This window comes from Orbicella faveolata, unplaced genomic scaffold (genome assembly GCF_042242905.1).
Source record: "Orbicella faveolata isolate gen_17 unplaced genomic scaffold, um_ofav_v1 contig_47, whole genome shotgun sequence".
NCBI lineage: Eukaryota > Metazoa > Cnidaria > Anthozoa > Scleractinia > Merulinidae > Orbicella > Orbicella faveolata.
Genome location: NW_028301577.1, coordinates 10479524 through 10504624, shown reverse-complemented (window position 1 = coordinate 10504624; position 25101 = coordinate 10479524). Strand labels below are relative to the sequence as shown.

Here is a 25101-nt window from a genome sequence, read left to right as displayed (position 1 = left end):
TATTTAAATTCGCGAGCACGTCGTTGTCTCAGACATGTCTGAGCACACGCAGACAGGCCACTCTATGTGTTCGTGGTTAAAAATTGTTTATATTAAAGGAACAGAATCTATGAGGGTTATGAACAGAACTCTGAAAATTGCATATCTAAATTACATCTCGGTCTGAATATCCCAATAAAGTTAAATGAAACGTTAATCGACTCACGTATGGTGTTTCTTGGCCTTCCTGGGCCGTCTGAAGGGTCTTTTTAGGAAATTACTTTTGACCGGAGACTGTCTTGTCTTACGGAACACATAGAGTGGTCTGCCTGTGGTCTGAGTCGCAAGTCCCGAGGTTTATATATGTATGAGAAATACAACGAATGAGTTGCCAGTAATCGGATACCCGTGTTTGCGCAAAGAACTCTGGAATCGTTAGGGGGCAAACACAGCAAGTCTCTAGAAGGAAAAGTATGGCGAAAAGTTGTTTCGACGCCCAAAAACATGGTTTTGGGGACAGATCAACGCTTTTTCGCCGTTGTTTTATCGCAAATGGATTTTGGCAATGTTGATACATGGAAAATGTAAGTTTTTGTTTGAATAACCGTGAAATAAGTGGTGCAATTTACCGATAAACTCCCTTTTGCTTGCGTGAGGTTTATTGTGAAACTTACATTGAAGAGAATATTGAAAATTTCAATACACGCCTGATCTCGAAAGGCTACCCGGAGCAAATGGTAGAAAAGACCCTCCGAGAAGTTAAATATAAAGACAGAAAGAAGCTCTAAAACAGAAATCGAAAATTGCAGAACGAACTACTACAATTTCGGGCAATTTCACTCAACCGTCAATACCAAAATTTGGAAAGCATAATCACGCACAAATGGCACTTTTAAATACAAATACTCAGAAATATATTTAAGGAGCCACTTTTTATCTCTTATAGAAAAGGAAAATCACTGAAATACGTGCTTGTAAAAGCAAAACAAAGGCTTTGAGCAGCACAGTAGCCACACAGCACAAGTTGCGCGGACTCATTTGTCATTAAAATCAACCCCAGACAGTACAATGATCGCCACCGTGCTTATTTCCAGTAATTGTTCAAATTCAGCGCGCGCACAAGGATTGCAAAAAACAAATATGCCGTCAACAGAGCGATCCAGCGATCATTTCATTTACTCAACACCCGCATTATCTGTGCTATTTTTCTCTATATTTAAACGCAGTGTATTGATGGCTTTATTCTTTTATCACAGAGATATATTAGAAAAGGTAACGATGCAAAGAACCCAGCAATTCTCAGCTTTTTCTTTGTTAAATGCATCGCATGCGCAGTTGCTCGAAAAATTGAGACCGATTGCTTTTGCAGAAACTTGCCATTTTCTAACAATCCAGTTGTTAGAATTTCGAGAAATTTGGCAAAAAAAATAGTTCAGAGGCCACGTGAATGATTTATCACAAAAAATTTGAATTTTGATATAGGGAATTTTTAATAATACAGAACAGGCAGTGAAAACGATTTACGGCGAATTACGAAAATCTTCTATGTCAAAATTTTATTAGAACAGTGTTGACAGATCGAAGGGATGTAATGTCAATTCGTAGTGGGCAAATGATGAAAAAAATCTAACGACTGGATTTTTTTTAAAATAAACCAAAAACATTTTTTGAGCCTTGTTTTTAACCAGCCCTGTTGCCATGGCAACAGTACACACCTCAGCCAAAATGCGAGAATAAACCCTTTTGTGGTTAACCTTGACTCTTGCAAAAAACGGGCGTTAAAGCATAAATAGGTTAAAAGTAATGGTGAATTAGGCACACAGGCACTTGAAAACTGTGTTCGGCCACCTTGAGATTGCCTTGGGTCACTGTACTAACCGCTGACCAAAGATCTTCAAGACGATTTTGTAACATGGGCACGTGCCACACGCGCACGACAAAACATTTTCACGTTATCTCGTGCAGACGATCGATGTGTTTTGATCGGATCATTCACGATGTTTACCAGAAGAGAACTGAAACGCAGGCAGAAGAAAGCAAGATTTTGAAGTGAGTTTTTCTTCTTTCTTTCAATCATGTTCAATTCCTCGGGTATGTGGAGCACAATTCAAGCTCAAGAATATAATCGCGATACATATTTATAGGCAGTGAACGTTGATTATGAATCATATTTTTACTGTTACTATAATTTCAGCTGGGTGATATGTTAATGTTATCATGGCTTGCCATGTCATGAATGAAGCGGCTGTGAATGGAAATTCGAAAAGTAGCGAGTGGCTACAGAAAGGTGACTCGCTCAACATTAATGGAGATTCCCCACCTGGCGCCCCAGAGCAGCACAAAAGGAAATGCAAAGAATCAGAAGAAACTAAGTTTAGGTCCAGCCACGTTTACCTTCGGCGCCATCGCGACAGGAATTTACATTGCTTGAAAAGAAAAGGAACTGAAAGCTTTGCGAAACTGGACCGCTTTAATAGAACGGTCCTAGCGCTGCAATGTTCGGGCCTCTTTGAAATCTCCACTGGTATCTTCCAGCTAGTTCGGGACAGTGATTTGCTTCAGAAGGAAATAAACAAGCTACAAGAGGAGACCGTTGAATTCAATAGGCGTTTAACTGAGCAAAAATTCAAGGGACAAGAACAAAGTACAGCCATGCCCAAGGAATGAGGAGCCAGCGAGAGTAGTTCTGGAAGTGGAAAGCATCGTTAGTGTGGATGTTTCTTACCAGAATTCTGTAGCAATTTTATGTTGATCATAGAAGTGTACTGATCAATCTTGAGCCTGATTTTGCAGGTTAAGGAAATTTCTCCCCCCCCCCCTCCCCCCCCAACCTTAGCCTGTGCCCATGTTTAAACTGGATGGTAGAAAGAGGGTATTCAGAGGTAAAATGAGGAGGGGGCATCTTCCCCTTCCTTCCCCCTGTGATTATTGCCCTACCCCTCCCACCCCACCACAGACGCAGACCATTTGATTTCTCGACCTGTGATAAGGTACAAAACAGAGCCCCTGACAATACTAGTTATCATCAGTTGTAGGAAATTGTACTTGTAGTTTGTATAATTATTGGGCCTTACCCCAAGGTCACAGACAGTATAGTAATGTTTAAAATAGGCCAATTCCGCTATATTAAAATTCTAACTTGCCTCCAAGGCTTAGGGGAATAAAACAAAAGAAATCGCATTGAGGATGAGGGATGAATAATTAATTTCTTTTGTTTTATTCTGCTAAGCCTCGGAGCCAAGTTAGAATTTTAATATATCAGAATTGGCCTATTGGAGAGTACCCTTCCCATGGGTACTTTGATAATAAGAACAATGCTCAAGTCTCCATGTCCTCTGGTGGATGTTTTGTAAAACAAGCTCTCGGAACTGATTCAAGGTGCATGTTTTAAGAATCAGCAGACATTTCTCTGTGTATGGCTGCCTGCCGAGAAGGACAAATTTGAAGCTATGTCCTCTCTGATTTGTCCTCTGCAGTAATTTTTTTTTCCAGAGTTGGTTTTTATTGTTTTTGGTGAGCAGTGGTCAACCTAGCTGCATCTTATTGACCACATTCACTCATCTCAAACTCAGACTCTTTAATATTGTTAAATCGCATACCCTTACAATTTATCTGAAACAAATGGATACAGAATTCTTAATTGCCTGATGGAAGGCTTTTGAAAAGTAACATCTATACTAGATATCTGTCTGGATGTTTGTCTTATTCAGTTAATATGCATGCTTATGTAAAAGGAATATTTGTGTTCTTAATTTTGACTGTAAGCAAAGAAGGGAAAGTCTAAAAGCAGACCAATTGAAATGTGCATTAATTTTAGGGACATTCTCTGATCACGTTATTTTTTTGTGGAGATGTGCTATTAAAATGAAATCAGTATACCCTACATGCTTGCATCTATTTAATGTGCACTAGCTAACTTGAGATGTCTTTGTAAAGCCCACCCACCCACTCCTAAGCCCCTCCTCCGCTCTACCCTTGTACCCGCCTTGACACAAATAAAGGGCCAGCTGAAGAAAACACTGATACCAACAGGAGCTTTTACACAGTGCTTGCAGACCCATTCTGGATAGTCTAGTTGGCATGTAATTCACGCGATACGGCGATCGCCCCGTTAGCTCATTTACTTGTTTTGCCCATTTGAACTAAACATGGACATTTATCAGCTGGCATATCTAGAGCTTTTGCAATAAGAACTTTGTCAGACAGGTTTGAGCAGGTGATTCAAGAAATTTATGTATTTTGATGAAACATCCTAAAAATCTAAAATCAAATGCATAGTCATCAGTAATTACATTTAAAAGACGTGCTTCTGTTGGCAACTCGGTAATTTATTGACGTCTTCTACTATGTCTACTATAAACTCTTCAACTCTAAAAGGTTCTGAAAGTTATCTTATTAAAAATAAACTTACTGTCAAACTGCAGTCATTTTGAAGGTCTTTTATCTTGGAAGGTCAAGATGCCCGAGATGTGATATTTTTAATGAAGATCTCTCTAAAGTGGAAGTGTAAACATGTCTGAACTGTAATGAATAAACTGGAAACGTTTTGAGAAGAGTGACTGGCATGGGAATTAATACATTGTATAAATCGATTACATGTATTTGCCCCCAAGGCTACCTGCTAAGTTTTAACGTCTGGTTTGCAGTTCTTCTAATCTTGTATTGACTTGTAGCTTTTTGCTATAAGTGATCGTCACCTGTGCAAGTTAGTCGATTTCTTTCTGGAGTCTGAAGTTTTCCTCCAAGAGTTTTAAGGTTTGAGTGAAAATTTCTAGCAAGCCCGAGTGGAACGAAGGTTCGCGAAGGTTCTGTGAAATCGGTCATCAGCTCTCGCCGTGTGATTTGTTTTGCTTGATCTTAGTCTCAGAGAACTCTTACGTTTACCATGTAGACGCAGACCTCGGGGAGCATTTTCACTCGCTTCTTTAAAATCCAAAAAGTCTTCTAGATGTATCCTCTCGCGTTAAGAGTTCATTTAGCAGACGATACGCCGAAACTGTGTACTTTCTGTCGTCCTCGTCGGCCACGCAAGAAAGCTTTGGCATTCACTTTTTGGTTTTGTCTAGAGGTATTTAAAGTGCCTGCAGCTGAAAATTTTTGTTTTGCTTTCTTCAAAACCAGAAAATTTGCTATTCAATTTCGTGACGTCAAAGAAGTTTCATTTCACGTGCGGCGCTGTTTCCATTCAACAAACACACGTGAGATCACACATTATGTGGGAGTACCCGCGAGGGTCTGGAACTGCCCAAAGACCAAAATAGCACAAATACGTTCATATTTGGCCTATTTTTGGCCTTTTTACTTAGCGAAAGTGATCTTTTCGGTTTGAGTTCCCTAATGATCGAATGTTTCCGGATGTTTCCTACATCGTTTCCTAAGTGCAACAGTGAAGTGGAGGAAAAGAGTGAATATTCAACCGAAAAAGCTTGTCAGATTCCGGTGTATGCAAATATTATTATTAGGGAGCTTGAGCAACGACGACGACGACGCCGCCTACTAAAAAATGAATTTATATTTTACAAGCGAAATTCGCGATTGTCTAGATCTGTTCGGTATGTAATACGTAATGCGAGCATTCGATTCCAAATGGAAATACGCAAAATTAGCCGTCGTCGTCCACGTTCAGTAGGCGACGCAGAACTTGGTCATTTCACGTTGTTATCTTGCAGAGGACGGCAAAGAATTGTACAAAGATTTTTAACGCAGGTGCACAGCTATTGTTTTGCTCATTAAACCTTTGGTTTGGTGACGTTCTCGTTGCCGTCGTCGTCGTGGCTTTCTTAAGCTCCCTTATACTATCAAGTCAAGAACCACAGAATACAAAAGATGACTACAAAGCGTTTTAATTTTAGAAAAATAACCTGACTGATTGTGTCCTAAACTATGCCTCCTCCATTACACTCAAACACTCCATCTGAGACTGACTGACAGCTCCAAAAATTATTTAGATGATCCTGTGAAACAGAGTTTTGTCACCAGGTGTACTTATAAAATTGTATACAGTATATATGCCTTACTGTCCAAATCCTACTAGTTCATTCAAACTTATTGGTGTGTAGGAACAAAGTTGCTATGTTTATTGAGACAATGGCTAGCTCTCTCTGTTCTCACAATCCTCTGCCACGGCGGACAGTCTTTTCGCGCCCGCTTCCTGATAATGTACTAAAGCCATAATTAGCTTTTGGACGCGTTGCGGACCTGTGACCTGAATGCAGTTAAGGAAATCACTTAGTAAAACGTGATGAATTGCATTCACTGAAAATAACAATTTCGACGTCCGAAAGCGTCAAAAATCCAGAATTGTTTTACTCCGGTTATCAAAGTAAAACTTGGGAGAGAAGAGTTAGTAGTCTTTGGCCTTCCTCGTTACAAGCACCGCTCGCTTTGCTTTCTTTTTCAAGCTTCTCTCGCATCTGTTTCCGTAACTGCTTGCTGTGCTCTCTCGTAATTTGTTGAAGCTCATCGATCTCGGTTTGTAGCGTTTCATTGTTCCGCAAGAGCTGGGAAATACTCTGCGAGATTTTAAGTAGTCCTGAGCAGCGCAGCACCGCGGCAGTTCTCTGATATCTGTCCACATTCGATGGCAATACAGTGTCTTTCTTTTTGAGCGATTTTGAGTGATGATGCCGATGATGATGACTACGAGATCGAGATGATGATTCAGGATAACGTTTCGTACCTTTTACTCCATAGTTCTCGATCGGCAGTTCTTCAGAAGTAGAGGACTTTTGTTTGCCACAGTCCGAAGAAACATCGACACTCTTGCTCGCTTTCGATGGACTGTTGTTGAGTGTGGTCCCACTAGGAAGCAGAATTTCACACATATTCGCTCCCGGACGTTCTGAATTCGCTTTGTATTCTCTGTTTGTAGATGACGAAATCCTTTTGTGCGTTTCCAAGCCTGTAACGAAAGTTGACTTTGAACGATATTTTCCTGCAGCCTATAAACTTTCACTTCTATCACACGACTGTGTGGGTCGATGAAGTTCACTCTGACTTATCGCACGTCTCGGCACGTGAATGCAACCCTGCATCACGTGTACACGTGCATCGGAAACGTGAGTGGCAGATTTGTACTTGAATGGAAAGGACTGGGAGGCCACACCAAAACAACATCGCCCCCAGGGCATCGCCCACATAAACAACAGCCGAGTAGTCCATTGTTATAAGCCATTTGTTATTGATGTGAGCTATTTATTTTGATTTTAACTGACTAATTATTTTTGATGAGATAGTCTTATTTTTGATTTCAGGTTTTGCTTTTGATGTGACAGTTGTTGGGCACAGGTCGGACGTCTGAAAAAAATTTATATATATTTTATCTTTGAATCTCGCAATTATCTAGAATTATTCAGTACGCCAAGCGGTCTTAATTCCCTATTCAAACTTAAGATGTAACGCCTCTTGGTCATTTCACGTTGTTGTTTTGTCGAGGACGAATATATAATACGAGATGTACGAAGATTTATAACGCACGTGCAGACATTGTTTTGGTCAATAAACCTTTTGTTTGGTGACGTTCTCGTTGCCGTTGACTTCGTGGTTTGCTTAAGCTCCTTAGATTTGCTTGCCGATCTAAGTCGCAAAACATGGTTAAGAATCAAAGCACACCGCTTTTTCTAACCAATTTGTAACCTCCTTCTCCAGCCCCACTCCGCAAAAAAAAAAAACCCTTATTGTCGGCTACTTGTACTTTTAGGATCGAGTTCTACGCTTTCCCCTTCAGGGATGCGGATTTTGTCAGGACCTTTTCATTTGATTTTAGTAAGGCTTTTGACTCAGTCTCCCATCGCGTTCTGTGCGAAGAGATAGTGTCGTATGACATTAACCCATACATTAACAACTGAATAATTCATCACATCAGGAAGTAGCAAACATCAAACGTTGGGCTGACGATAACCTGATCAAGCTGAACATCAAAAAGACCTTTGACATGGTTGTTAAGGGTAAAACCAGGATGCCCCTCCCAGAGTCCACGGATGGAATGGCTCAGTGGGAAGAGTGAACTAAAGCTGTTAGAAGTTACAGTCAATGAAGATCCATGTAATTGGGACACTCAATTCGAAAATATGCGTAGCAAAGCGAGTTCTAGACTGTACATCCTTAGAGTTTGTAAATACTACGGCTACTCGCTACAAGAACTTACACTGCTGTTTGACAGCCTTATAATGTCACTTTTGACCTATGCGATTGAGGTGAGGGCTTGCGCCCACTATAGTAAATAATATCTCTCCCAAATTAATACGTTTTGCAAGCGGGCTCTACGTTATGGTCATACCAGCAAATATACACCCATAACTGATGTAATTAGAATCAAAGATAGGCTTTAAGATAACTACTGATAGTACTCATCCCTTTCATGAACTGCTTCCACTCCAGAGATCAAGAAGCTTTAGGAAAAAGGGACACCCTTACATCCTGCCACATGTCAGAACTGAACGTCATAAACGCTGTTTTGTGAACAGATGCTTTTTCAATTTAATTTAATTGTTATTCATATATTTGTAAATAGTTTGTAATTAGTATTTTATAGCAGTTAGTTATATGAAATTGTAAATCTAGACGCATGACTCTGGGCATGTTCCTTTGGCATTAACACTATTTATTAATAAGAATTCTTCCTCTCATCTTCTACAGCTGGAGACTTCCTTATCTTACATTACATGTTAAACTGCTGGGGCAACATCATCTGCATTCGAGTGGCCTGGCTCCTCTGACCCGCTGCGCTGGTTTAGAAACGACTTGAACCTCAAAACCATAGTGTTGCCTGTAATGGTTATTTGTATATCTAACGCGTTCTATCACGAATGCTGTCCTCTTTAACATGGCTTTGTTACTAGCTATCAATTCAGTCTGTTCTGTTGAAAATAGTGGGTAGCCGCGGTGAGCCGTGTTTAACAAAATGGCGCCCCCTTCTTTGCCTTTCAAAGTGTCTGTGAAAAGGATTTAGATGAAGTTTTGAACGACTAGTAGATTCAGTCAAGATTCGGTATCGTTATCTATGCGTGATAGTTGACTCTGAGGGCTGTGACCTCGTCAACTATACACGCGATAGAATTCAATCTCGAGCTCGTAATCTTATTGTTACCACTTAAAAATAGAAAATTAACCAACCCTGTCCATGTTTTTGGACGAGCTCTGAGTGAAGCCTCAACAGAAGCGAGAGAAGTTGGCATCAGACCCCACTATAGCTTGGAAGGTTTGAAGATATCGTTTAACTAAATACCATCATTAATTATCATAAGTGGAGAGCTTGTCAACAATACACTAAACTGCAAATCTTTTCACACTATCTCGCAACTTAAGTATTTATTCTTTTCATAGATAATACACATGGCTTGTACAGAACAAAACAGAGTTGCAGGTTGGTTAAATTAAAAAGTATGCAATTGTAAATTTTCACTCAAAAGGCATGATCAAATTAACGTTGACTTGTGCTTCCACACCAGCATAAACTGGCATTTTATTTTTGCACAGTTTTCTAGAGACTGAAATTAAGGAGCTTTTAATATCTTGCACCTTCATGTTCTAAGAGCTTGTACCTTGTAATTGCGTTGCTAGCCTTATTTCTTGCCTTATAGCTACTTAAAAACATGAATATTAAAGCATGACATGACACTTAACTCTCACAGTGCCTCCCTCCACCCAGGTGTATGAATTGGCACCTGTGAACTTAGTGCTGGGGGTAACCCTACGATGGACATGCATCCCATTCGGGAGGAAGTAGAAACACTCTTAGTCACTTCATGCTAAAGAAACTGGGATATTAGCTCTGGCCTGATAGGCCACTTGACTTGCATGCAGACTTTACTTTTACTGTTACTGGGTTGGTTCAGATACAAAATGCGAGTTATGATTGATCAATGGTTTTCAAAGACAACCATCGACCAATCATAGCTCATATTGGTTACCCAATCCATCTCACAGCTCCTAGTGCCAAAACCTGCCCTTTAATCTTCCCAAGTTTCTGCCAGTGGCAATTAGTTCAAAGTGATATCTCAGGTTTTGGTGTTCATGAGAATGGATCAACAATGCATGTGACCCCAGATAATGCCTATTCCCCCCACAGAGGGGACTGGATTTCCAATCCCCATGAGAAATATGGATAACCAAAGAGCATAATGCAAATTAGTCATTACATGAATGAGCTGGCTCTAAGAGCCCTTTGATCTTTAAATTGCTAGGATTCAATTATTTTGGACTACTCTTCCATAGTTTCCAAAAATTATGTGCCATTCAATTGTGACCCTGAAGTTGAAAACAGATCTTCTTCTCTTAGAATGTATATATGCTGTGTGTTGTTTACTCAAATTTAGTTTACTTTTCTGGTCATTTTGTCAACTGAAATTCCATACAGTTTATTAAACCAGTTACACTTACTACAACTTTGTAATTAAATGGAGGGCCACAAGTTTACCATTCTGTGACTGTTATGTGTTTATCCTCTTTATTAGTTACAGGCTCCTGGTCAAAATAGCCCACAAACAAAAAATTGGCCAGATCAATATTGTTTGGAAATTGTCTGTTGACTAGCTGGTATTTTGAGCCCTGACATGATCACAAAAACGTTTTAAACATTGCAATTTGAACTACTGCTACGCCGTTATCACTGTGATGATCAACTAAAACTGGTCATTATCTGTCTAGTCTTGAGTGTGAGAAAACAGAGCCAATAAAGCCATGTCCTCTGATTGGTCATGATAAAGAAGAAATGAAACAAAACTATTATCACTATCACTATCACAATCACTATCATTATCATTAATTATCATTATCATTATCATTATCATTAATAACTTATCACTATCATTGTTATTATTATTATTATTATTATTATTATTATTATTATCACTATCACTATCATTATCATTACCACTGTTGCTGTCACTGCCATTCCCATTTTCATTATCATCCTCAAAACAAATCAACAGCTTCGTTATAAAAGCATGGCAATATCCTGAAAAGCAACAACCTCTGAGTCCCGGCCAACAGTGGATTAATAATTATTTAAATCCTCAAAGTAAACACTGACAACCACCACACACCTCCTAGCCTAAGCAATCTGTAAGTCTTCTATACAATATTCACAAATTCTTAGATTCCTGAAAACAAAATAACCAACATTTCCAAAACATGTACAATAAATTAAAATTCCAGTTTGATCATTAGCTCCAGTCCGCAAAGTTAAAAATGACTTTGGTTTTTGTTATAAAATTATTACATAAAATGCTCCAATACAGAAAGGGAAGATGTTATTTCTCTTTGTCTTGTAGTTCACTTATGCTGCCATTTTCTTGTAGTTTCTGCTGCAGCTGGCTTTTTAAATTTTCACTAAATTGAACAGCTTCTTTCTGCAGTTCATCAATTTCTTTTTGAAGATCTTCATTAGTTTTGATTAACTGTGCAATCTGAAGTGTAAGTTTCATTAGACCTGCTTGACGGAGAACAGTTGCAGTGCGACTGAAGCGACCCTCACTGCCATTATCCTTCTTAACCTTTCCTTTGCTGTAATGTCGTTTTATACTGTGGTTGTGATGGCGATGGTTATTGCTGGTTTTTGCCTTGATTGTTGAATCTTTAGACGTTGATGGTGGCATACCAAAATGGTTGCTTCTTTGCTGGCTTTTCGAGTCAGCAAGTGGATGTGAACTGTTGTTTACAATGTGAGAAGTCTTATGAAGACCAGATGGTGTGGGTCTTGGAACAATTACATCACCCTTTGTTTAATGACAAAAAAGTAGTTCAGATACATGAAGTTTTACCTTAATAGTGCTGTTATGATGATTATCCATGAAGACAACACATGACCATTATCTCCCCAGGAAGGGAACTCCTACATGAACCTACAAGGACACTTTATTGGGTGTTTAGAAAATAGCCCAAAGAAAATATACAAGCAAATTATCTAATTGTTTTCGTAGAATTCAAACTGAATTTTCCTGCAAATGACGATTCTAATTGTAGTGTTTGTAAGGTACATTTCGGTGCATCATACATAATATACTTAAGCGCACAATGTAAGTTGGGAAGTTGATTATTAAAGCAGCATGGCGGACTTCCAGATTTGATTCGTGTGTCGTATCCGTTCATTACAATAATCCAGTTCCATCGGTTGTGGAACATGACACTAATTATTTCTGATCTTAGTATTAAACTTCACGCTTTAGAGAATTTACACGGACTGAATTGTCAATTTGACATTTGCAGTTGTGTATGTGCGCTTATCAGTTTCTGTCAACAATTTCAAGCTTTTTAATTTTAGTCTTCTCAGCTATTTCATTATCCATTTGTTTCTAATTGTCCTTTCAAAACTTCGGAGAAACGAGGAAATGTTGTAATTTTTTGGACCAAACCAAGCTACTGCACACTAATGGCTGATAGTGTGTAATGGCTCAGCCAATCAGAGTACAGCATTTGAATGAGTATACTTGTAGAATTCTACTAATTAACAATTATTAGACTCGTGGCCCTTGAGGGTGAAGGGTCTAATTGTTTTAGTATCACCCAACTAGTCAGACAGAAAAGGCAATAATAAAGTTAGCAAATATAATGCAAGTTGAAGAAATATTTATTTGGGAATAAAACGAAAGAAAGCGTCATGTTCGATTGCGCCAATTTCGCTAGTCGAGGACTATTACTAATAGTCTTCTAGTAGCATAGCCAATTAAAATGCAGGATTTGCATTAGTCCACTAGCTGGGTGATACTAATGAGGGATGTTACCAGGCCATTTGCTCGGGAGAGAGGTGAGGTTACAGGTTGGTCAAGCTGGGTTTGGTAAATGGTTTCAGACATCCTGTTAGCTGTAACCCTGCAATCGTACCCTCCCTCGCTGAATTGTTTTCCTTTTCTCCCTTTCTAAAAACGACGCCTTAACGAAGGTTAAGTTAGAGAGACCCTGCTCCCAGCTTTAGCCTTCAATCAGTAGGCACGCAATAAAATGCCTTTTGGTTGAACTGACCTGAAACTGGTTTCTATTATCTTCAAAGTCTTCCGCCATGTAAAGTCACACTCTACAGCCAAGCACTCGGGGATTTAAAACCTGTAAATATAGTAAAGCGCCAAATTAAGTGAAAACTCTTTGAATCCGTTTGCCCACTGAACACTGATTTTCGTTTGAAAAGGCACGAAAATACTACGCATAGTCAACAACAACACAGTCCTCACTGTTAGTCATATTGTGGCAATGTTAACTAAACAGAAAGATAACCATACATGTCGTTTTATCCTATGTTTTGAGGATAACTTAGTCCATGGCTGAAGTCAACAGGACGGACAGCTATTACACGCACTTTACTCAGGTTTACTATGTAAGATCAACTCTCGAATTTTCGAACTCTGCTATTGTTAACTTGTTACGGTGTTTGTTCAAGCCGTGCCGATGTTTTTCTGTCCAAAGTAATAGCGAAAAAAAAGCCTTTCACAAACCCTCGACAAAGATGGCGAGCTGATGTCAACAATTAAAACCGCTTCAGTAGTGCGTTACGTAACCGTTTTCAGTCTTTCTCAGTAGTCTTCATCACATGCGAGCGGCGCAGAAACGTGACCATGGACCGTGACAAACGTGAGTGCACATCACCAACACCGAATGGATTTTCCGTGTTAGTCTGGTTGGTTCGAACCATTTCCAAATGAATTTTTTCGTATTTTCTGGCGGATGAGAATAATTTTCAGCAGTTTGACACGTCGTGTGTATAACCTAAGTGATCTGACGAGTTATTTTGAACGATTTTTCGACATCACGAGCGGCCATATTAAATTCACTCACGCGACTTGGAAACAAAACGTGAACATACATGACGCTCTATGCCAGGGAGGGTGACCGGAAGGGTTCGTTGCGGGTTTCGGGATGGTACCCGATACAGTAATTGAGGAACACAAAAGAACCGAGTATTTTTTCGACCTCCGCACAAAAAAAGGACCGAATTTCAATTCCCCAACTCCCCCAAAGGTAGGAAAGAAAGAAAGAAAATTAACAAAAAAAAAAAAAAAACGGCTGATGATAATGTTACGTATTACTCTAGTACTCTGGCTCCCTACTCGGTGTTGATTGCTTCCTTATAAACCTGAAATCACAATATTTTTGCAAATAAATCATCCAGTATTATTTATTTTCCCTCTTTCCCACAAGAGTTAATATCTCCATAGAAAACAAGTCCTTGCCTGCTTCAAACGACTACAAGCACAGTTCCCGAAATGATTCAGACAGTGTCCATTGATCGTCGACTTGCTACATCAAATAAAATTAATTCACTTGGTTATATTTTCCAGTATTTTCGTCCCTATAACCGTTTTCTCCTCTCTCGATTTCCGCTTGTGCATCATTTCTCAAGTCTAAATTTCGTTAATTGAGATTATAAAAATCCATGAAGTTCAACGGATCTTTCACCAGCGAAAAGTTGATTCCGTACGCTCAACCTCGTGGCGATGTCTGTCAAATTGAATATCACTTACACCTGATTACACTGCGCTGCGGCTCGCCGATCAAACTAAATTTTCAACTGTCGACCTCGTTTTACTTAAACTTACCTTCAGATAGTAACTACGAACTCAAGGAAAGTTTGACTCTTAAAAGGCAGCTTGCTTGCGAACAAACGTCTCTTCCGTAAGTTTTATCTTTTTCGAATCGACTCAGCGATGTCTGGTAAGCAATTTTATCTGCACGCGAGTCGCTGGAGCACGTGAAGAGAGCGGTAATTAAGAAGGCTGCACGTGCAATACAAATTTGGCCGCTACTGAAATTTAATTTAAAATAGAAAGAAGAAAAGAAATAAAACGATTTGTTTTTCCTCTGGCATGAATTGTAATCACGATTTGTGTGGGTGATCATTCATATAATGCGAAGAAAACACTGTTGTATGTCCCAAACTTGTTGTTGTTGCCGCACGTGCGCTTGACATGAAGACAGAAAAGTCACATTTGATTATCGACGGTCGATTACCGGTAATGCTCCGTCACGCAACGCTATGTTGCGTAACGGCGAGAGGGCCAAAATAAGACTAAAACTTTACATGTTCCATACCCCTTGCATTTATTTTTGTTTGCTTTGTGTTTCCTTAGAGCCAGTTATAAAGAACAAAATAACGGGAACTATGTGTTACGCACAGGGAAAACGAAATGATATTGCGGTTTTCATGTGACATCCTCATATTCCGAAATAAAAATTACCCATCCTTCTGAGGTGTTAGTTCAATCAGATAAAAGACTCTCTAAGAACTTGACGTTTTCAAAGCTTTAGCTCGCCAGGGTACTTCGTTTTGTATTAGTAAGGTACGTTTGAAGTTCCAAGATTTTGCGTTGCGTGACATTAAAATGGCGACCTCGGCCCGAGAGCTGTCACGTTGATCAAAAGATGACTTATTTTGTAAGGTTTTGCTAACTGATCGGTCCTTGCGTTCTATGAAATATTGATTTCAACGTGTAGGAGACCTCGAGTATAAACGTCTCGTTTTAATGGCAAAACTCCGTGACAGCTGTTTCTGCTACTTTACGGCCGCCATATTGGTGCACTCTCCGAGGGACACCAACATATGCACCCCCCCGCCCCTCCCCCGCGGGAAGGCGTCTCCAGACAAAGCCCTTTAAATTTGGGTAAAATACTTCTCCGAATAACGCAGGTATGAAAAAGCTTACAGACCTAAGTCTTGACGAGGTTGTTGGTATATCAATCATGTATCATATCTATCATAAACAAAATTGGGGAGTAACCCCGCCGAGACGAAGCATGAAATAAAGAAAAACAGCCGATGATCTAGCTGTGAAAAATACGACAAACTCACGGGAGTGTTCGTGGAAGCATTAAAAGAACATTTGAATGCGACTGATTGACAAAATCGGACTGCTATCGGAAGCATGAGCATGATTTGTTTAATTACGAGTATGCCCTGATTACAGACGATACCAACTCCTGTCACCAATTAATCATAACTACAACAAAATTCGAAGAAAGGACATAGGTCACTGAGCGTAAGAGTCATTTTTGAATGAAAGGTTTTGGGATCAGCTACGAGGGGTATTCTGTCACAAGGAGGATCCATTTTGTGATTGGACACTTGTTCCTATTGGACAGTTTGTTATTGGACACTTGTTCCGGTTGAGCAGTTTGTTATTGGACACCTTGTTACTATTGGACAGTTTGGGATTGGACACCTTGTTACTATTGGACAGTTTGTTATTGGGCACTTGTTACTATTGGACAGTTTGTTATTGGACACCTTGTTACTATTAGACAGTTTGTTATTGGACACTTGTTACTATTGGATAGTTTGTTATCGGATACTTTGCTCCTATTGGACAGTTTGTTATTGGACACCTTGTTACTATTGGACAGTTTGTTATTGGACACTTGTTACTATTGGATAGTTTGTTATCGGATACTTTGCTCCTATTGGACAGTTTGTTATTGGACACCTTGTTACTATTAGACAGTTTGTTATTGGACACTTGTTACTATTGGATAGTTTGTTATCGGATACTTTGCTCCTATTGGACAGTTTGTTATTGGACACCTTGTTACTATTGGACAGTTTGTTATTGGACACCTTGTTACTATTAGACAGTTTGTTATTGGATACCTTGTTCCTATTGGACAGTTTGTTATTGAACACCTTGTTACTATTGGACAGTTTGTTATTGGACACTTTGTTCCTATTGGACACTTTGTTACCGGACACTTGTTTCTATTAGGCAGTTTGTTATTGGACACTTGTTGCTATTGAACAATTTGTTATTGGACACTTGTTGCTATTGGACAATTGGTTATTAGACACCTTGTTCCTATTGGACAGCTTGTTATTGGACACCTTGTCACTATTGAACTATTTGTTATTGGACACTTGTTCCTACTGGACAGTTTGTTATTGGACACCTTGTTGCTATTGAACAATTTGTTATTGGACACCTTGTTCCTATTGGACAGTTTGTTATTGGACACCTTGTTCCTATTGAACAGTTTGTTACTGGATACCTTGTTACTATTGGACAGTTTGTTATTGGACACCTTGTTCCTATTGGACAGTTTGTTATTGGATACCTTGTTACCATTGCACAGTTTGTTATTGGGCACTTGTTTTCTATTGGACAGTTTGTTTTTGGATGCCTTGTTCCTATTGGGCAGTTGGTTATTGGACACTTTGTTATTGGACACTTGTTACTATTGGACAGTTGGTTATTGGGCACCTGTTTTCTATTGGACAGTGTGTTATTGGACACCTTGTTCCTACATTTGTAGTTCGTCTGGTTATGTGTCTCTAGAATAAAGACGGGCACGAGACGCACTATGCGTCAAGACGAACTATCCTTCATCGCGCGTCTTGAACGACGCACTACGAGGGCCTTACTTTCAAGAACTGATAACTCGATACTTTATATCGTCTAGAACACTCCGCTCATCATCCACACTTCGTCTTAACCCTGTTAACTTTAACCTAAAGACCTGGATCAAGAACTTTATCCGTCTCAGCTCCAGAACTTTGAAACAAACTACCCAATGGAGTACGTTCATGCGATAATCCAAGTCTTTTTCAACGTAAACTAAAGACATCTTTTTAAAAATTATTATTTTTAGCTAGAAAAAATTCTTAATTTATTGTATTTTTATCATTGTACACTGTACTTTTATCTCGTAGAACTTTTCTTTTTAGCTCTTTTGCTTTTGTAAATTAAGCGCTTAAAACAGATCGGCGCTATAGAAATACCTATTATTATTAAGCATAGTTCGTCTAGATACATAATACGTCTTGTGCCCGTCTCTATACTAAAGACGCATGACGAACTACAAATGCTTGGCCAAGTTCGTCCAGACGGATAATGCGTCTTTAGTACAAAGACGGCCATTGTCTGTTGAAAGATGTATAAGTAGAATTCATTGATGAAAGTAATAACTTAAAAAAAACCCGCGTTTTGAGCTTGGAAATGTTCTAAAAATAGATCATGGTTGGAGAAGTCATCGTAAACAGAATATTTTCAATTCACCGACTTGAAAATTGTCGCGTCACTCAGTTATTCTCAAAGTTTGTTTAACAAAAAGTTAAACAAGCTGTTGAGTTGAGCATGCAACCAGTTCACCTGTTTCTAGATAGTGAATACTTTGACTCTGGTTCAAGAGATTCTAACTAGCAAGTGCTCACTGATTACCGGTTCCAGTTGATCGAGAAAGTCAGTATGCTGGCCGGCGTACCACTCAAATATGATCAACGTAAAGCCCTGGTCTGGCGAAAACCGGCATAGTCAGGTTGAAACAAAAAAGGCAGATCTGGTATGAAATATCGCGATATCCACTGACACAGCACTGCTCTTACCTCGCCTAAAAAATATTCATTTTACATCAAACGAGAAGTTAATGAATACTGGCGAATGCGCTAAGATTAAAGGCCAATAATATAGCAGCAGTGAACGAATAGCAGAATCACCTGTGAGGAACAATTTTTCCTGAACTTCTAATTGTCGCCACACTCACCTAGAAAACGTTTCCAAGACCTTGTTCAGTCTTATTTCACCACTCTGCCAAACTACTGAGGAAAGTATTATACTATTAAATGAATGTAACAGCCCCTGGTAATGTCTGGTTGTTTATCCATATATTTACACGAGCCACCCGCACGTGTACGGTACACTGCACGTGGTTTGAGCACGTGGGTTGAGCACGCATGTCGCAGTTGTGCTCACTTTTGTGGTTTCAACAATGAGCAAAATTTCCCCCAAATTGAGATGAAGCGACAACACATTCGAGTACTACGTTATCGAAAAGAGGCTAAATAGCCGGGATTTTACCAAGGCAAACAGGAAATTTTTGTATGGGTGGGGAAAATTGAGATGTATTGGTAACGATCAGCTTGAGAAACATAGAAGATTGTGGTAGCTAAATTGTTCACGATTCCACGCAAACTGTAATATCGTTCCTTTTGACCATACCTAATATTATTATAAAATGGGGAGAAAACTTTAGCTGTCTGTCCGCCTCTTAAAACGTAATCGTGCAGTTTTGGACAAACTTGAATGGGCACCTAGCCTGTGGAGCAAGTGGTAGGCCCAACTAACAAAACTGGATGGGCACGTGGACGGAAGCTAGAGGTGGAACAGTATGAGCACGTGGCCGAGAAAGCAACTGGTATGGAGAACTGTAAGGGCACGTGGCTGGGTAGCAAGTGGTAGAGGCCGCACGTGCGATACGAGGAAAAATCGCTTTTGATGTACTTGTGGCATTAAAAATCCTAAATGAACCCAGTTGACGGAAAATGAATATCATAAAAATGTCCAAACTTTAGTTCTAGTGTTGAGTTTGAAAGGAGATGGTTTAAAATCTGCTTCAAACGATGCCTTCAAAAGTTGTTACGGAAACGACAAAGGAACTTTCGCCTTCCGCGAACAAAATTTCAAGCTAAGAGAAACTTGCCGCACTCATTTTCCTTCAGGATATGAAGTATTAAGAAGGCAGCGTGAAATTCCAAAAAGTAAATGGATGGGAGCGATTTCTGATATAGACCATTCCCTCCCTATTGAAAGACAAAATATTTTTTCATTGATACTAGTGAAACAGCGTCCACACCGACGCGCCGGGGAAATTTGAAAAAGCTGGTTTATTACCACGGGTAGGCCTACTGTCCACACTAATCCGTCATGAAAACGGAGCTTTTTTGCAAACGCTCTTCAAACCGGAGGAGTTTGAAAACGTCGGCTTTTCGCTATCATGTGGACGGAAAACATTTTGAAAACGGAGCTTTTCGAAAACGATGTCGCCACGATGATCGTATGGTTTCCCTGACCGAGTTTTCTTCAAACACAAATTCAAAATGACCGCTGATTGATGCGTTTTTAAATTTCTCAGCCGTAGTGTGAACGTAAAACATTTGATGCGTTTTTTCAGAGTGAAACCTCCGTTTTCAAATTCCTCCCGCGTAGTGTGGACGGAGCCCGAATGGTTGACCTGGGACGAGCTCGTCCCCACGGCCTTCCCTTGAAGGTGGGGACGAGGTTGGACCTGGAACATTATCCAGTCTTCCATTTTTGTTACTCACGATTACGTTTTGCTTTAAATCAGTTAGGTTCCGCATATTAAGCGCTGTTTTGTTGAAAATTCTTTTTAGATAGTTCTATTTTAAACTACTGAAATGGAACATGGTATTAAAAATGCGCGAGCGACTGAGAGGGTATCGAGCAATTACAATTCTTCCAATTTTCTTTGGATTGTTGTTCGTCCTTCGTAGTCGAAGATGACCAAAGACATCTAGTTTGTAAATAAATTTCTACGGTGTGTCCGGAGGTGGCTGATGAAACCAATCCGGGCAAGGAAGCCTCTCCCACAGGTAGGGCAGAAGTGGGTAGGGGCTTTGCTGTTAGTGCTGGCGGCTCTTTCCTTGCGTACTGCTCGCTTCTCCTCGGCTTGACGGGACCTGCGTTCCTCTGCTGCGTGGGCTCCTTTGGCGATGAGCTAGCGCCAGGAGGGTCTGTCGGAGGCAAGAGACTCCCAGGACTCAGTGCTGATGTTGAAGTCTTTTAGGGAGACTTTTAGACTGTCCTTGTAGCGCTTTCGCTGCCCTCCAACTGAGCACTTGCCAAAGCAGAGTTCCCCGTAGAGGAGCTGCTTTGGAATGCGGTCATCTGGCATGCGGGAGACGTGGCCTGCCCATCTCAGCTGGGCCTTGCGCATGACGGTGATGGCACTGGGAAGGTCTGCCTGCTTCGGAGGCACCGCAGATGAAAGTGGTTGATCAGCTTCTCATGCCGTCTGTACGCAGTCCAGGTTTCGCAGCCGTAGAGTAAGGCGGTGAGGACTACAGCATGGTAGACTTGGAATGAATTCTTTGGATTATTTCCTAAGCGAATAATGATCCGTATTTATAATGCACTAATTCCGTCTTTCATAAATGATCAAAACTGAGCGCATAAAGGAAACGGAAAATGATTTCTATTTCCATTTCTTTTCCGCCCACATGTAACAAAAGTGAAAGTAATTAACGAATTTTTAGTCATGATAACATTACCCTGACATTGTTGCAATTCTCAAATCAATTATTTAAATCATTATTTTAAATGGATTTCGTGCTTCAATCCGATCAACTTTGCTACTCTAATTTGTTTTCGGGATTTTTCGTTATAAAACTAAAGAGCAAAAACCTAAATTAAACGGTACCTGGATTAGATCGACCCTATTAAAGAAGACGAATACCACATGTTTCGGTTGATACAATTTCGTTGCTATGATCGACTAAAACCGTGTTTGGGATTCTAAGTTTCTTAATTAACTATTAAACATGTTAAACAAAAAACATTTTTGTGAGATCCTTCAAGCTTCTATAGATGATTGTAATAATAATTAGGAACCAAGTTTGCATTTATTCGCAAGGTATTCATACAGCCCACAAAAGGTGTTTGAGGTTTCATCTCGCATATCGTTACATGTAATTACATGTGAGAGATATCTTTTAATGTTTGTCTTGCCCGAGGTTAGATAACTGCTAGGATGGGAATATTTGTTTCTACTGATCAATTAGACGAGGAGGACGAAGAGGATATAGAGGCATTTCGAAAACCTAAGTATTATCGAGGGAGGGATGGTCCAAAGTTTCGCGTCATGAACTTCACGAGAGATTACGAGTACCGACAGTACGAAAATTCCACTTGGATTTCGGCGCGTTTCGAGAATATGGAACACAGCAAAGCGCTTAGTAAAGGAGAAAAGATCCTCGGTCGCTACTTCAATGGCAAGAATGGCCCGGAGAAGTTCATGGACTTGACTTGTCCGCTTAAAGTTCGAGTAGAACACGGAAAGAACGGAGAGTGGGAAGAAAGCGAGTTTGTTGCGTCTCTTCATCTGCCCTACGAGAACGTAAACCGACCACCAGCGCCGAGCGAGGGCGGTCTTTTCATCCAAGACGTGGCTGAACACTTTGCCTACGTGTCGACCTTCGAGGGGTTTGCTAACGAAGACAAGTGGCAGGAAGAAGTCTTCAAGTTGAAGAGAATTTTGGATAGCGAAGGGAAAAAGTACGACAAACAAGTGGTTTTTACCGCGAGGTACGAGAACCTTCTCCATTTTGGGAAGAAGAGAAATGAAGTGATCTTTGTTGTTGCAAACGACTGAAGAAGACTTTCCGAACATTGACTACTTGGACTCAAAAACAAGTTTAAGTATTTTTGTTTCAATTTAGGGCTCTCACTTATAGACGTGCACAAGAGGAAATGCTGTACTTCTTTCCAATTTTGATCCTTTGAAATAACTTTGGACATCAACGAAATAACTATGCTACAATCGAATAATTATTGGTTAAAGCGCGACGCAAAAACTTATGGAGAGAAAAATGGTCTGTCCACAGACATTTATTTATTTATTTATTTATTTATTTATTTATTTATTTATTTATTTATTTATTTATTTGCTACGAGCCACCCCCTTAGTGTTTGCCGGCTTTTTCAAATTGCCAGCGTTGAATCCTTTTACTTGCGATCTTGACGAACTCAACACAAAATAGAGGGTCTGTGGACAGGATACATGTAAGTGAAAATCTGAATTGACTGGAATAACATAAGATTTCCGTACTACATCTTATTGCTAGAACACAGAGGAACAATTATTATTATTATTTTTTTTTGTTCATTTGACCACGCAAAGAATAAAAAAACAAAAAACAAAATTAAACGTCGGCCAGCCTCCTTCCCAGGGCTTTCACTTGAGTGTTGGAAGAGGCGGGAAACTTTGATTGAAAAGCCCTGGGAGCGAGATTGATATAGTTCACCAATCTTAAAAATACATAAGTGTTCTTGGGAAAAACATCTTTGAACTACTTTTCTTAAACTCGTTAATAATTCATCAAGATGAAATAAAGAAAATCACAACTGTGAAGGAGGTTTGGATATCCGGTCTTAATTAGCATAGATTTTGATGATTTTACTTCTCCGTTTACTCCTTAGTGTTTGTTTCGATTGAGAAGATATATCAAGCACTCCAGAGAGTGTTTCATCGGCTATCCAAACGCCTCGAATTTCGTCAAAAATACTCCGCTGCGCGTCGCATTTTCACTTCTCTTCTCGGTGTTTGGATGTCCCGATGAAACACCGTCTCTCGTGTTTGATATATAGTTTAGCGTCTTCATCTATCACTTATTTTGCTCTCCCTGATTAGTCAGAGTTAATTAAGCACTAAATCGATCGCTCTTATTGGTAGGTTGCATGTCATTCAAGTACTTTAGCGTCCTCTAAAGGCTGGTTTTCACTAGCAACGGAGTTGTAGTCGGAGTCATAATCAGAAGCGTAGAGCGATACGATCTAGTGAAAATGAAACTGACGGAGTCAGAAGCAGAACACCGATTCTGCTAATGTCTCCGTCGCTTACGATTGCGTGAACTAGATTGTCGGAGTCGCAAGCAGAAGCCGACGAATTAACCAATCACAATGCTAGATTCCGGGCCTTGTGATTGGTTGGTTCTTCCGACTCCAACAATCTAGTTTTCACTGGATCGTAAGCGACGGATTCGTAAACGGAATCGGAAGAAATGGAAACGTTCCGATTCTTCCGACTCCGATTCCGTCGAGTTTATGACTCCGCTTACGACTCCGATTTTCGATTTTCACTAAGTCGTAAGCTCTCTTATGACTCCGACAACGGCTCCGGCACTAGTGAAAACCAGGCTTCAGGTAATTCCTCTGAAATAAAAGTGACAATATATTTTTGTTCAGACTTTGTCCACTAAATATTTGTCATATGATAACTTCAATTTTAAAATAAAAAAAGGGGGTGCCCATGCTCATTAAGGAACAGTGAGGCATTGGAAACGCCCCATTTTGGCATTATTATAAGAACGCATTCCCACTGGTAATTGTAAAATCTTTGTGAGCCAGGACTCATAAGAACACGCATCAAACTACAGTCAATACATTGTGTCGGACACAAATAAATATTTTAAGTTTGATTCAGACAGAAAGTTAAATCCTTGATTAAGAATTTGAACCAAGTTTCTTGACGTTACCAAACTGCAAAATAGAAAAGACCACAGTGTATCTGCTATTTTTCTTATTTATTCAATTTTCCGCAATAGAAATTACATCAGTCTTTTCTCACGCAAAGCTTATGATTAGTTGATTACAATGACGGGAAAAAAAATTGGGGTGCCCGTGCTCGTTGGTGAACTAGAGCCATTTTTCAACTGACAGCTAAATATCGAGGCAAATCCGTCATGTTTTCAATATGCGCGTGCACGAGCGCTCGCTAATGACGCCATAAATTATGCGCAGTAAGGATGCGCGATGCAAATGTGAGGAATGACCTTAAGATACAGTCATTCAACTGGGCAGATAAATCGGTAGGTGATTGTTTTCAGCGTCTTCAAGAAACAGTTCATTCATTGGAAGGAAACGATTTCAAGTACGGGCTGAAAGAAGAGCGACGGCAAAAGCAATCAGACAGCTCTTTAATAGAAGGGAAAGATCTTCAAGCCGTTTCCGACAGGCTGTGGAAAGCTTCTCGTGTTGGTTGCGAGAGGAGCCGAGGCTAGCTAGGAATTTTGCATGTCTTCTAGGAGCGGTGAACGGTATAAATGCAAGACATTGCGAGAAGGCGAGAGTAGCGAGCTCGAGACATTTGACTTCTTCAATTGTGAGACCGAGTCTTATGGTGACTCTTGTTTCAGCACTTTCCAAGACGATTTGCGACATTAATGGGATTTGAGAGACAATTCGCCACCCCTTCTTCTGGTCAAGTCATTAACCAGCATTGCAGGCAACCAGATTGTTAAAATCGAGGCCATGAATGTCCCAGCCTGTGATTTGGCGTAAAAACTGGTCAGATTGCGGGGCACGTCGAAGAAGGCAAATTCGATTTAATTGTTATTATAATTCTCTTATCGCTGAAGAAGGAATCTTAGCAACTTGAACAAATTTAAGCACGATTTCGTTGCAGTTGTGTTTTCCAAGTACCTGTAAATTGACATTTTGTTCATTTCTGTCACCTTTCGAAGTCTTTCTTTTATAGTTTAATACAGTAGCTGTTATTAGTTGCCATAGCTATTGTGTGCTCTTCTTATATTAATGTTTTGTATTCATATATAACTTAAACTATTTTAGACTTCCTTCACAGCATAGAAATAGCGTTTTTCCTCTTCTTTTTTTCTTCGTGTGCATTTGTGCTCAA

At 39.8% G+C, this 25101-nt stretch overlaps 3 protein-coding genes and 1 long non-coding RNA gene across 7 annotated transcripts; 3 read left to right on the top strand and 1 right to left on the bottom strand.

The window, feature by feature from the left end:
- Positions 1 to 222: 222 nt before the first annotated feature.
- On the top strand, positions 223 to 7494 carry LOC149097092 (uncharacterized). The gene is made up of 2 exons (XR_016204049.1): positions 223 to 563; positions 7233 to 7494. It is a non-coding gene; the product is annotated as an uncharacterized LOC149097092 (long non-coding RNA).
- On the top strand, positions 1579 to 3862 carry LOC149097093 (uncharacterized). Its single transcript, XM_089280312.1, has 2 exons — positions 1579 to 2028; positions 2174 to 3862. Exon 2 carries the CDS (start codon positions 2197 to 2199, stop codon positions 2644 to 2646), a length of 450 nt encoding a protein of 149 aa, XP_089136438.1. The 5' UTR covers positions 1579 to 2028; positions 2174 to 2196; the 3' UTR covers positions 2647 to 3862.
- Positions 7495 to 9260: 1766 nt separating the features above from the next.
- Positions 9261 to 18557, bottom strand: LOC110048424 (uncharacterized). Of its 4 annotated transcripts, none has more exons than XM_020754215.2 (3): positions 18436 to 18557; positions 12940 to 13020; positions 9261 to 11696 (listed from the first exon to the last, which is right to left on the bottom strand). In XM_020754215.2, exons 2-3 carry the CDS (start codon positions 12976 to 12978, stop codon positions 11232 to 11234), a joined length of 504 nt encoding a protein of 167 aa, XP_020609874.1. In that variant the 5' UTR covers positions 12979 to 13020; positions 18436 to 18557; the 3' UTR covers positions 9261 to 11231. The 4 variants fall into 4 exon arrangements, with proteins under 4 accessions (XP_020609874.1, XP_089135102.1, XP_020609873.1 ...); XM_089278976.1 differs by lacking the exon at positions 18436 to 18557 and adding an exon at positions 14508 to 14639; XM_020754214.2 differs by lacking the exon at positions 18436 to 18557 and adding an exon at positions 13194 to 13752.
- Positions 18558 to 21303: 2746 nt separating this feature from the next.
- LOC110048423 (heme-binding protein 2-like) lies at positions 21304 to 22818 on the top strand. The gene has a single exon (XM_020754213.2). It carries the CDS (start codon positions 21439 to 21441, stop codon positions 22057 to 22059), a length of 621 nt encoding a protein of 206 aa, XP_020609872.2. The 5' UTR covers positions 21304 to 21438; the 3' UTR covers positions 22060 to 22818.
- The last annotated feature ends 2283 nt before the right edge of the window (positions 22819 to 25101 follow it).

Coding starts and splice junctions, on each gene's coding strand:
- LOC149097093 (XM_089280312.1), top strand. CDS start 2,197: ATGGCTTGCCATGTCATGAATGAAGCGGCTGTGAATGGAAATTCGAAA.
- LOC110048424 (XM_020754215.2), bottom strand. CDS start 12,978: ATGGCGGAAGACTTTGAAGATAATAGAAACCAGTTTCAG. Junction 11,697..12,939: donor ATAATAGAAACCAGTTTCAG/GTCAGTTCAACC, acceptor CATTAAACAAAG/GGTGATGTAATTGTTCCAAG.
- LOC110048423 (XM_020754213.2), top strand. CDS start 21,439: ATGGGAATATTTGTTTCTACTGATCAATTAGACGAGGAGGACGAAGAG.